Source organism: Megascapheus bottae, chromosome 10 (genome assembly GCF_031878675.1).
Source record: "Megascapheus bottae isolate mThoBot1 chromosome 10, mThoBot2.hap1, whole genome shotgun sequence".
In the NCBI taxonomy this organism is placed as follows: domain Eukaryota; kingdom Metazoa; phylum Chordata; class Mammalia; order Rodentia; family Geomyidae; genus Megascapheus; species Megascapheus bottae.
The window spans coordinates 30,261,607-30,275,529 of NC_143518.1; the positions used below are offsets into that span (position 1 = coordinate 30,261,607).

Consider the following 13,923-nt stretch of genomic DNA (forward strand, 5'->3'; position numbering starts at 1 on the left):
AACTGATTTCAAGGAAAACATCACTAAACACAGCTGGGCTTGTGTTACATGTTAAAGTATTAATATCTGTGTCCTGATCTGAAAGAACACGAAACTTTTTATTGTATTGACAAATCAAGACATACACTGCCTAAATAAGAATGGGAGGTCTTCCCATTTGACTTTTCCCTTCTTAGAATATGATTCAAAGTTTTTCTTGAGAGACGATTTCATGCTCATGGTGTACAAACACTGAGGCCAGACATGCAGCTGGGAATAAAGGCAGATAGAGGGCTGCTGAAGACTAAGGCAGCATGTTAAGAGGGGATTCAAAACTCTTGGCAAATAGTTATCATGACCCTTATTCTACACATAATGGATGTATTTGGGCGCCCAGGGGTTTCAGCTGTGGGACAGCACCTTCATATCTCAGTTTATGGCTGAGCTGCCTCGTGCCTCAGCTTTAACCTATTTTTTTTGGAGGTAGTCACACTTCCCTGCAGGGAACTTGTGTGGCCCATGGAAAGAGCTACTGCTCATTCTTCAGGAGGGGTCACAGGGGTTTTGTTTGCTGAAGTCTCATGTTAGGGAGACATCTGCCACTGTCCACCCAGTGGTTTTGTTCAAACTGAAATCTGCTAGGTGCAAATCATGTCTGTCATTATAGCTCCTGAGAAGGCTGAGATGTGAGGAACATGGTTCAAAGCCCGCTCAGGAAGGAAAGTCTGTTTGACTCTTATCTTCATTGAAGCACCAAACAGCTGGAAGTGGCTCAAATGGTACAGCAGTACTCTAGAGCGGAAAAAGCTCTGGGACCACACTCAGGCCCAGAGCTCAAGCCCCACATCCAAAATGCACACCCAAACAAAAAAACAAAAAAATTATTTTACGACAAGCAAGAAAGGAAGCAATGGGAAAGAATGAGTTTTTTGACTTAGGAGCATTGGAGATCCCTGAATCTAATTTCTTGGTTGGACCCTCTGCTTGACAACAGCTTCATGTTGCCGCAGTTGGCTCACCTTCAGATTCAAGATCACGCATCAGACCTTGTCAACATGCTCCACTAAAAAAGCCAATTCCTCTCGAAGAGAGATCCATTATTTATGAAGATATCAGATATGTTAAATAGTGCAATAAGCCAAAGGAAGCTGAGCTGTACTTAGCTGGCAGATACTAGTTCAGGACCAGCCTCCTTCAGAGGTCCCCTCAGAGAATCCATGCTTAGGGCTTGGCAAGAAATGCTAGAAGGGCCTGGTAGTCAAACAATAAATCTAGAAAAGTCAAGTTCAAAGTCAGTTCTATAGTCATATACATAGTGAGACAGGAGCTTTGAAGAGTTCCCTAGCAGGATCAATCAAGGGCTGTGCGTTTGATCACATACAGCACTCGAGACTGAAGGAGACTACTGCTACTCAACTCGGGGTTCCACCAAGCCACACTGAGGGTTTGGGGGTGGGGAAGAGGGTGGAGTGCAGTGGCTTAGCTCCCTAGGGGCCACAAAGATGAAGCCAAGTGAGGAGAAGGGAATGCAAGGTGCTCACAGTGATTCTAGGGGTACTGACAGGACCTGCTGGGAAAAGTCTTCATGAATCATCTGCAAGTATATGTGAAACATCCAGAACAGCAACACAACAACTTCACAGAAACTCCAACCATGTCAAAACATTTGGAAAATGGTTTAATGATGTTTTACAACAGAAATGAACTGTACAATTACAGTATGTTTAATATATATAAAAAATTACAGCAGACAAATGCATCTACACAAGATCTACCATTTCATTCTGATTCACTGGCACCTGACACAATCTCTCCCAAGCTGACAGCCCCTCAGGGGGCCAGGAGGGGTCATATAAAGGGCACTTTTTCAGAGACAGCACCACTCACAGTCCCCTCCGACTCCCCAGGCCTCAGGAGGCATAAGCTAATTACCAACCCTTAGAGTTGCTTGTGTTTCAGGTTTTCAAAACCAAACCAAACCAAACCAAATCAAACCAAACCAAAAAAGAACAAAAACAAAACCAAAACAAAACAAAACAAAACAAAAAAAAAAAAAACCGCATGTTTCCCAGGGGCACAAATAACAAGGTCCAGCACTCCATGTTACCAGCTGATTCTTATAAAATATTCCCACCAGAGGGGAAATAGCTAAGTAGGCACTCTGGGGTAGTGAGGCTACAGGACAGCCACCCAGACTGCAGAGCCATCTAAGGAGAAATATAAAAGGGCCCCCAGGAAACTAGTAGGCATTGCCACTGCCTTATTAAAGCGGCTGGACCATTCTGGAAAGAATCATTTACACCACATCTTAAGTTTCCACAAAGAACTCAAACTCACATTTTAAAGCACATAAAACAAAAAATTTGGGAGGCCATGGGGCTAATTCCCCATGTGTTGCTCCCTAGATAACAGTGGAAAAACACCCCTGAATCAATATTAAAAGAAGAAAAGGAACAAAAGAGAGGTAAGGAAGTAAAGACATTTAAAGACAGAAGGAAGAAACACCTTTAGAAAAAACACGATCACTGTCTCTTTAATTCCAAACCAAACCCCAGGTGGATAATCAATCAGTGACTATTAAATTCAAATTGACACCTGGAAGAGGATTGTTACAGAATAGTATGTACACTCAGAACTTTTTCATTTTCTTTTTTTTTTATTATGAACACCTAGGCAGTGAAAACTGTTATGTCAATACATACATAGACACACCCAAAACATACAAAAATACTATTATTTCAAACTACCAAGAATAGGACAGCTCAATTATTTTCATGCTATGACTTTAAGAGCATTACACTGAAACAAACAAGAAGTTATACGACTTTTTTTTTTAATATCCCAGAAATATACCAAAATATACATCTAAGCTTTGGAATTACTGAGGTTAGACTAATGCAAGTGCTGGGTAATCGTACTTAATACACAAGTCTAAGGTTCTGCAGGAAAGAAATTATCTTTGGTATCTGCATCAGGCTAATATTATTAACATTTGGATTTTGCTTTGGGATAGAGCTTGTATGACCCTAGAACCAAATACCCCCCACCCACAATCAACTGAGATTAAAAAGATCCATGTAAAAAGTTCCTTCATTTGCAACCCCCCCACCCCCCAAGTTAAAAAGTCACAGGCATCTACCTAGCACAAAAGGTTGTGAAATACAATGCATAGTTGCACAGTGGTGCTGCAAAAAGCAAACAAAACTACAATACAGAGAAATGAAAAGCTTGATAAGCATTCTGTAGGTTTTCTCACAAACAGGACAGCCACTCCAAGCAGTTCCAGTAAAGGAAAGGAGAGAAAAGGCTCAGAAGGGCTCCTTGGCATGTCTGCCCAGCCCCAGAGTGAAAGCACCCAGCAGAGCAGCCAATCGTTGCGCCAATGTCTTCAGCTTCCCCCTGTTCTGTGGCATCCAAGGCACATCCAGCAGCAGCTTTGGTAACCCTGGTCCTTGGCAAATGGGTTATGGTGGTGATGGGTTTTTGGCTTTTGTTTTGGAATTTTAAATGCCAATTTGTTTTATGCATACTCACAAGTTGGTGGGGGCCAAAGCTCCTGAGCATGCACATACACAAAACCCTACCACAGAACACAGCTGGAGTGAGCGCCCTTTCTATCTGGTCGGAGGGCCTCAACCTGCCTTAGACCTCATGCCGCTAAGTGCCAGAATGCCACAGACTGGATAGATGCTCAAGACTTCCCTTTTCTTTGGTTTTTTTGTTTGTTTTGAGTTTATACAATCACTAAGAAATCTTTGGTTTTGGCTGGAAATTTTATAAAAAACAAAACAAAACAAAACAAAGAAACCACCCTCCCCTGGCTTATAGCAGCAGTATCATGACCTGGCTAAGCTTTTTTCCAACCTTGGGGGTGGGAAATGAAGGTACAAAGTTACATTCAAAGAAAAGGTGAAAGGACTAGGGATGCAGCCTCTAGAGAGCCCACTGGATATAAGATTGTCAAATAATATTAGTAATAACAATAACAATAATAAACTTAAATATTTGAATCCTTTTTTTTTTTTTGGTCATGTAAAAGGAAAAGAAATGAAAGGTGTATGAAGCAGTTAGCTTAAAGGAGCCTTTGGTGTCTTCCGCTCTACCTCAAGCGCTGAAAACTCTCAGAACTCTTGAGGGAAGGGGTTATTCTCTGCCCCACCAGGGAGAAAGGTAAGGACAGAGGGGACGTGTGGCTAGCAGTGAGAAGTATGGGCAAGGGCAAGTGGCAGCCCTAAGGCAAGGTGGAGGGAAGCAGGTGGTAAGAGACCTGTGAAGACCTCTTTCAACAAAAAGAAACAGAAGATTGCAATTTGCCCTCAATTTGCAGTAGCATTAAAGCAGCAACATTCAGAGGCTGGAGGGAGTCCCACCCTAGGCTACAGGTCTCATGATGCTATAGGCCAGAGTTCAACTTTACTGAAGAAGAGGGAAAGGAAGGAGGGCGGACTTGGCAACTCTGTAGGGTGAGAAAATTAAAGCAAGTTACTCAGTCATGAGTTAGAAATGAGGTATACAACAGCTCCTGGACCTGTGGTGGGCAGGAAAGCCCACACTTACTCACCTAGTCTTCCCTACTACCACAGACAAAGGGAACGCCAGGGTCTTCTCTGGGAAGAGAAGGCGTCTTCTGCAGAGTGAGACCACCTGTGGACTGAGTAATGCACACATACCCACGCAAGCCACAAGCAGAGGTAAGAAGGCGGGGCGGGGTGGGGGTGTGTCTGTCTTCACTCTCTCAATCTGATTCTAGAGGAGACACACTATGTTGTGGAAAGTCAAGGTTCTAATTTGGTTGCAGTGCGGTGATCTCTCCCTTTCTTCAACTATTTGCAGGGTGGCACTAGTCCATATCATTCTTACCAAGTGCCTTCTGCAGCCTCCTGTAAGAATGAAGTGGTACACACCCCCACCACTAGCCCACAACTACAGCATTCCTAACAGACGCCGTCAGTTTAGCTTCTGAAAGTGCATTGCATTTCCTATAGTTCTTAGACTTTGAGACAGTTAGGGCTGTATGGGAGTGGGCTCTATATTTCTATTCAAGAGACTGTAATTTTAATGAAGACAGTGTTCAGATATTATATTTTAACAACAGCATTGTATCTGGCTGTAGACTTGTAGACTTTGGGATAGAATGTTGGATAATTCAATGCCATTGTCAATTTACAGAAGAAGCCCTAAGCTGCTTTGGTGAGGTGGTGGCAAACTTAAAATAGCAATGAGCAAATAAAATGAAAGAAAACATGAGAAAACTTTGCAGCAGACCTCAATATGTTTTTTGTCAGTAAATTAGTTTGGGGGAGGGGACCTAACTTTTTGACACTGTCCTGGGTTCAAACTATAAGGTGGCATGGGGTGTTGGAGCCCTGCACAGTGTAGGCAGACTCAGGGACACAGAAAAAATAATAAACCTCATTTTTCCCTCCCAGGCCTCAGGGAGATTCACTTCCTTGTTTAAAGTGTTCTTGACGTATATCCACACAGTTTTCCCACAGTCTTTGTTTCAAGTGCTCTTACCTGTAACATCTCTATCTTCTTATCATCTACCTAATGCTTTGAAAGTCACACATTAATACTACTTTTATATAATATCAGAACAATAGGATTATTAGTAAAGCTTTCATGAAGTTCTGCAACATATATTGGAGAGCAATATATGCCTTTCCCTCTCCTTCTCTGTGTTCTATCAATAGTACAACCAAACAAGGAACTACTCAATTTCCTAGAGCCTAACTCATAAAACCACTGTGGAAAACAACAGCTCGCCAGGAAAATAAGAGAAGATCTTTTGGTTTTCCATGCAATCCTGGTCTTTACAGAAGACAGAGATAGCACAACTAAATTATTATCTGAACCTCAAACAGGCTGGACTGGTTTTTACTGATAAGCATTCAAGAGAAGTAAAGAATTCTACTCCTATCTTTTGCTTTCCCAAAGTTTCTCAGCAATTTCAAGAACATCAGTGCTATATACTGAGCAATGCTATCCATCTTTATAAAGCCAGCAGAGTGAAACAAAAATCAATTCTTTTTTTCCAAAGCCAAAATGACCAGTAAGACTTCTTTTTCAAAAAGTGGAGGTAAGAAAAAGGAAGAAAAAAGACAAGGTAAAGCTTTTCTAAAATTCTGCCTTTTGCTATTTGCCTGTTTTGAAAAAATAAAGGTAAGTGATAGCGTAACAGTTCTTTGGTATCTAAACCAAATCCCACTGAAGTTTTGTGAGATGGATCACTTAGTTAAAAAAATAGTTGTTCTGGAGATAGAATCTATATCTGAAGTAAGGGAGCCAAGAAGGTTTGTCCCAAAGTATGGGCAGAAAGGGTTCGTAACTTTTCTTAAAATGGCATCATTTAGCATTCACATTCCCACCCCAAACAATACATTCCTCCATTCCATTAACCAATTAGTCCTTACAGGTATACCTTATGACAGGTGTGAAATGACCAGGTTAGCTTTCAACTTTTTGGTTTAGTTTTTCTTCTATTTGTATTTTTGGTCTAGACAGAACTAACCTTGGTATAAGAAGAGCCACTAAGGTTGGGCTATTTGTACAACATTCAATAATATGATAAAGGGTGACAAAAATAACTTGTTTCACTTTAATTTTTCTATGTTAAGATACAACAATCACCTCTCTGTTCCTCTTCAAATTCATTAGCATATTTCTATTTCTGTTTCTACATCTCTCATACACTCACCCAGATATGCACACATTCATTCTTTCCCTAAGCTTTTGTTATATACAGAGGTAATGAAACATTAGGAGAGGCCAGCAGGTCTGGGGAGCATGGCAGCCAGAGGAAGGGGCCCTTGGAGACTCTGAACCTACTGGACGTTCCATGCATGCCACCACACACTGTGATGCAGATTGGACCACAGAGAGGCCAAAAGAAATCCCAATCCCAATCATAGGGAATATACAATTTCCTTTGGCAAGATAGATAAAAGGAAAATCAAGGACAGGCGAGCAACATTTTCGTTCTAGCATAATCAACTTCTTTCCCTCCACTCTAACCCTCCCTACCCCTATAAACTGTAACCTATAAACAAGATCCCAAATACATACAGCATCAACCATGTTTATCAATCATAATAAACATTAGTTCAACTAAATACTACAACTAGAATTATTTCCACTATTTATATTTTTTTAATTTGGTTTTTAGGTTAAAACCAGTTCTGCAACAATGTTAAGCTATGCTGAGGTATTTTATGAAGGTGTCAGAAAATAGCTGTTACCCATGAGCATTATCCTCACAGTTAAGGTACCACCATTCATAGCAAGTAAGAGAAGGAAACAAGGAAAGATCTAGATTACAGAATCAATATAAAAGTTACTCACCTTCACTACTTTTTAGCAAAGGCTAAGGGCAGAAAAGCCAAAATAAAGGAATACTTCATGAATAAGAATGTTTAGAAGAAAGCTAGAGTTCATAGAAAACTGGGTGCAAACTAGACAGCTCTTGAGAAATATATTCCCTGCCTTCCTGGTAGAATCCTTTCAAGTGTTATTACAAAATTCCAGGGCATATCAACCTCGTCAGGTTAAGAAAATGATGGAGGCTGAATAGAATTCCTACCAACCTTTAAGAATGAAAGAAACTTACTTATCTCCTATTCCTGTACAAGTCCTGTATTTGTATTCCTGTATTTATATTGTGGGTGCTGTTCATGCAAACCTATCAAATAGCTGATCTTAAATTATTCTTCTTGGAGGAATGGCAAAGAAGAATTTTCTACCATCTTAAATGATAATTAAAACAAGAAAGATTTATCATTTATAAATTGTCTGAAAATGATTTGGAGACAGCTATGCAAATAGCTATGATTATATAAACAATGTGACACAAGAAATGCTACACACACACACACACACACACACACACACACACACACACACACACACACTCTAATGGTTATGAACAACTTAATCCATCAATTCCTGCCCCAAGTATCATTTTAAACTTCAGGTCTTTTAGTCTTTTTCTCCTATTAGTTCTGGCACTCATTTTGCTTTCTAAATTAACATTTTTTTTAGCTCTAACAAATAGTTTAGAGAATAAATACATTATAAATTTAGAGGCCAATTTAATGAGATAGTATTGACAGTAATCAATTAGTGAGGTCTTTCTTTACCAAAGGTTCTCAGGAGGCATGCTGGTCTATGTAGAGTATCAGAGCCAGGGCCACAGCAGGCATGTAGCCAGTAAGAGCTTTCTGCACCATGCACAGCACTTTTCCTTTCTTGGAAAAGAAGGAAAGGTAGTCTTCTTAGCTCAGGATGTTATTTCTCTCTCGGACAAGAAAGAGTTGTGATGATGGCATGGCTCTGGAAGAACTTTGTATATTATGAACAATAAGGTTTACTCTGTTACTAGATGCATCACTTGTATCAGACGCAAATTTGCTAAATTTGTGGATGTATTCTGTTTTTCCAGCAACTGAAATATAATTTAATGTTAAAGACTGGACCGAAATGAAATATTCTGTTAAGTAATTATCTGTGCTTTTGAATAATACAGAGAATATTTCTCCTATCTTCCGAAGTAAATGAAGGATAATGAACAAAACAACATTAAAAAAGAGGTATAATTGTGCTTTTTTTCCCTCCAACGAATGAATAATGTAGAACCAATTGGCAAGATAATCACACTAAAAATCTTTTAATTGCTATTTTCCCTTTAAAAATTGTTAATTTCTAGTAAAGCTACCACAAAATATAAATAGGTATGGTCAGACACAAATTCAAAGTGGGATTCCTTTGGTTCCATTCTTGTAACAACTTGAACAAACTGGGATGGTACTGACCTTTTTGTCAATAAATAAAAGTGAGTATTATATCAGTTAATGGGCATAAATATTTTTTTCCATAATTCTATAAAACTGCCTATAGAAATAAAGAAACGCTTAAATGAATAACACACTTATTTCTTAGAAAAGTATTGTTCTGGTGAGAAGCCCTTTCCTAGGTCTTTCTACTCCATCTTTTAGATTTATACAGGGTATATAAATAAAGTTCATGACCAAACTGCATTGCTTATGATAAGCAGGGTTTAAATAATTACATTCACCACTCCCTAGGGAGGGCCCACTACCATGGGCAAATACAGTATCCCTAGATATGTATTTAAAATTAGTCTTTGGTCTTATATGTGTTTACCAAATTGAGGGGTAAGATAAAACTTGCATAAATCTCAAGAGAAAGAAACAGAATTAAGAATTATACAATGAATTATAATAACCTATTTGGCTTTTCCTCTTGGAAATGTAGAAATCTTGCCAAACACTTTCTGGTCAAATGGCCTCTTTAATTTCCAGGTTCCCCCATAAATGGTGGCTAAAGTTATGTCTGAGTACCTTAGCTTTGGAAAAAGTCCATTCAACTAAAAACAAAACAAAACCATATTTGAGATGATTTTTTAAAAAAAGATGATATAAAGTAAAAAAGGACTAACGTGTTCATGAAACATTATCAGTAGGATGGTTATAGGAGCTGGTTTTAAACTAAAAACAAGCTATATTAGTGTTTCATGTGTACATGTGTAAAAGTACCTTCCATTTCACAACTTATTTTTAAATAAAGAGAAGAAAATTTGAAGTTAATTTTGGTCTAGGGATTTAGTTCTTTGCAATGGATTTTTATGTGGTTTAGAAGTCCATGCTCATTAAATGATCCAAAGAAAAATGACAGAATCCCTTTCCCAAACTGACTGGAGAGCAGAGTTGGGGGAGAGACCAGGAGACTACTTACTGTACGGACATAAAAGCAGAGTATTTTCTTTAGTAGTGAAGTTAGTTGTTCCCTAATCTTATTTGGGAAAGGGATCATTTTAACCACATAGAAAGCAAGAATAAACAGCATTCCTTATCATTCTTCTTAACTCACTGGGCTGGAGGCTCTTGGGATATGATAATTCCTTTGGTAGCAATTTTGGGAAATTAATGCCATAACCTCTGATCCAGTATGATGGGGTATCAGCAATTCCCTCCCTGAATCCTAACTTCCTTCACCCCCAAAGGAGAGACCCACTACTGTGGGCAACTACAGTATTATTGACAGCCCTAATAGTATTTGTACAGATTAAAGTTACAGATGTTAAGTCAGGACAAAAGATTAAATTTAACTATAATGGAGAAAAAGCTGACTGAGAGGAGAGTAATTAGTAACTGATCCACCATTCTATGTACACACGAATCTAAACAAACTAGTTAAGAATCAAGGTAATGTCTGCCCAGAGGTGATTACAATTTACCAACATAAAAGATTAAAAACAAGCAGCAACTTTTACATAAAATTAATAGACAAATGAAAAAGAAATTGTCAGTAGCATCTATCTCCTCAATGTGTCTGAACTGCACGTTATAAACTAATCCATTAGTACAGCAGCTTGCTAAAAAATTGACTTTGGTTCAAGCTTAGTTTACAAAAACATAAACAAAAACAAAAACATTAGAAAAGAAAAACCATACCACACAAAAAGGTGGGTATTAGTTTCCCTGCTTGCAGTTCACTGATTTTAGGGAAAGTAATGGGCAAGAGGAAATTTAAGGGATTGATAAATATTTTGAAAAACAAAACAAGACACAAGGAACTATAGAAAGTTTTAAAAGGGGACTAAAATGTTTCTGACTTCTACTCTTAATTAAGCTGTCTCCCACTTGAATCACAAAGGTACACATTTGTGTCTGTGTGACTGCCTTTCTGAGCAATGGTAGAGAGACAAATATATGAAACCCAAGCTCCCTGGTGAACATAAAGCAAAGCAATCAAAAGGAAAGTCACTTACAGGTTCTCTCAACCCCCAACTCAAAAAGAGGACAAAGTGCAGACCACCGGAGATTTAAGCAAGTACCTCCAGACACCCAACGGGAACCTTAAACACTAATAAGCAAGGGAACACACATGAGTCGCAATGCAGTGTCCAGTCTTTGGAGAACATTTTGGTACAGATAATATAACAGGATGTTGGCAAAAACGGGAAATTTAACTTCTAAATTACCCTCATTCTTCTTCATCCAGTCTCATTACTCTTCAGTAAGCTCAATTACATAGTCTAGGAACACCCTGATAACAATTAGAGGAGCAAATTACTTTTTACATCAACTACAGAGAGGGGTGTTTTGCCATTGGATCTTCCAATAGGGAACATCAGAAACAAGCCAGGTGACAGGAAAGCTGTGTGTGAATTTCGGCTAAGTCTTCCTTCAGAGGTTCTATGTCTGGCCAATGTGCCTTCTTGAGTCAGAGAACTGAGAAGAGATTTACAAGCCATCCAGTAGAAGGGGAGTCTGTAGCTCTCTAGAGGAAACGGTGGAAGGTAACCTCAGGCTCTTCTTATATAGACTTCTTTTTATCTACCGGTAGATATAGTCTAAAAGAATTTCTTTACAGAACAAGGAAAGGAAAAGTTTCCCAATTTCAATGACAATTTGTCCTTTCCCAAGGAAGCCCAAAAGCTGGGGTGAAAAACTTTCATAAAATGGAACAAACGAACAAACACACACATAAACAGTAGGAACATTTTTTCAGAGATAAGAAGTTAGGAGAACCACCAAGTTAGGTGTCTGCAGTAGTCTTTGCTCTTCGGAACCAAATCCTGCCCTGCAACATGTACAGCTGTTCCCATTCAAAGTAGCAGAAAGCAGCACTGTTGCACCACAGGATCTGGGCCTGAGGGTCGTTCAATGATTTGGGGGGTGAGTGAGAGCTACAGTTCAGCAGGAAGTCCTTCCTACACAAAAGTGCTCCAAAGGCACCACCTGATGGGGGAGGGACGTGTGTGGAGTAGGAGTGTTTGCACACACCGCCTTCAGCTTCTGCACCAAGTCTCTTGCATAAGTGGCAAAAGAAAATAATTTTCTAGCACCTCTGTAAGAGTCATCAAGGATAAGGAAACCAGCAAAAACATTCCCCACAGTTAAGAACACCAAGTCTCTCCTTACCCCAAAAGCCCCTCCCCACAGTGTGGGAGCTCGCTGAAATAGGATCCAGGAGCAAGAGATAAACATGTCCAAACAATATATATATATATATACACATATATATGTTTGTGTGTGTGTGTGTATATATATATATAAACAATAATAATAGAGATACAGTAATACAGGCCTGCCTAAATTGTACCAGTTAAGAAAGGAACCCCCAACACAATTGATACGATTATAAACACCTTGCTATGACTTAATGGCCTGTACAACAGACCTATAAAAATGATTTTTTTTAAGAAAAAAAGTAATTTCAACAAACAAGAAATCTCTCTCCTATATTGGAATTTGTAACCCACCTTGTCATCATGACTGCTGGAAATGAGAAGTAGTCCTTTCACTTATTTTTTGTTTCTTTTTTTTTTTTTTAAATATTTGGTTAGAAAGTTTTCTAATCCATGAAGCAATCCTGAAAAGACAGTGTTTTATTATAAAACTAGGCAAATGTCCTGTTTCCATCTTTTCTTTTTTTCTGGTATTTGTATTTTTCTCTTCTCCCTTGACTGCACAACATGGGCCAAAGGAAGCCATCACGTTTTTTAGTTTATTAACTGGCTGGCAGCCCGATCATGCTGTAGGTGACAAAGGCTCATGTAGCCCAGGTTCACACCCAGCTCACTGTGCCTTAGAGGCGGTGGTGGTGGTAGAAGCAGCTCCACTGGCAGAGGCTACTGTGAAGAGAGAGTTCTGGATGGACTCAGCTGAGGTGGAGGCGTGAAGGCTGGCTGCAGGTGTGGAGGTCCCTGTGGAGGCTGCAGCAGCAGAAACCAGGCTAACCGGGTTGCTGGTGAGCAGAGAGAGGTTCTGAGGGTTCAGGAACAGAGGGGCAGTCACGATGTTGGGGGCTCCTCCTGCATTGGCAAATACCAGGTTCCCAGATGCATCCAATGATGTTATTGGAAGAGAGCCACCAGAAGCAAGAGCTATAGACAAAAACACCCCCAAACAAACAGGCAGGAAAAAGAACGTTAACATCATTCTGGAGAAGGCAAGTAATACACCATCAAAGTTCTGAATCTTTCCATAACGAAGTACAACCCTTCACTGATAATTTTCTCCCAGTTACATGCTATACCAGCTAAAGTTTGAAAACTGACAAATGAAGGACTGACAAGTGAATTTAATGAAGACAAACAAATCAGGCTAATAGGGAGACATGGAAGAACTGTCTAAAGAATCAGTCATGTTTCTTCCTTTAAATTCCAAGTTGATATCATTTACCTCGAAATATTTGTTAAATCCAATAATTTTATCTTCAGTGAAGACTCTCAATTTCAAACACTCCATTCAAAAGACAAACTAGCAGAAGTGGAGAAAGGCATGGATGAAGTGGTAGAATGACAGGCAAAAAAGCTGAGTCAGAGTATGAGGCTTATGCTACTGGCACAACCAAAAACAAAAACCTTATAGAAGACAAACTAGCCAAAGGAATCAAAGCACCTGACAAATAAATTTAAGCAAACTCTTCACAGAAGATAAAAATCATCTTCCTCTAAATTGTATTTTCTTTTTCTTTTCTTTCTTTTTTTTTTTTTTTTGCCAATCCTGGGGCATGTACTGTCCTTGGACTTTTCTCAAGGCTAGTGCCCTACCATTTGAGCCACAGCACCACTTCCAGCTTTTCCTGTGTATATGGTACTGAGGAATTGAACCTGGGTCTTCATGCATGCTAGGTAGCATTCCACCACTATGCCAAACTCCCTACCCCTAAACTGTATTTTCAAAAGGCTGGGGTTGCAAAATATATCAACAAACTAAAACCAAGATTATTTTTTCAGTTTCTGAGCAAAACATTTAACAAGGACTTTATGGCAGGAAAAAAATCCAAGATGATAATGGAGAAGCCCCCGTAAGTCATGTAGGAATCTCATGACCAAATGACAAATTGAAGACTTTTTAAATGGCCTTAAAATTTTGATTGAAGCCAGGCAAAGCAAGAGCTCTGAGTTCCAGCTCCAGT

The 13,923-nt window shown here is 39.3% G+C and overlaps 1 protein-coding gene across 4 annotated transcripts in view; it reads right to left on the reverse strand.

The window, feature by feature from the left end:
• Nucleotides 1-1,636: 1,636 nt before the first annotated feature.
• Pou2f1 (POU class 2 homeobox 1) overlaps nucleotides 1,637-13,923 on the reverse strand; it is a 145,909-nt gene continuing 133,622 nt past the window's right edge. For all 4 annotated transcript variants that reach the window (XM_090340530.1, XM_090340529.1, XM_090340528.1 and 1 more), the window contains one exon: nucleotides 1,637-12,886. In XM_090340530.1, the coding sequence (XP_090196656.1) occupies nucleotides 12,579-12,886 (308 nt within the window). In that variant the 3' untranslated portion in view covers nucleotides 1,637-12,578. The remainder of the gene's footprint in view (nucleotides 12,887-13,923) is intronic.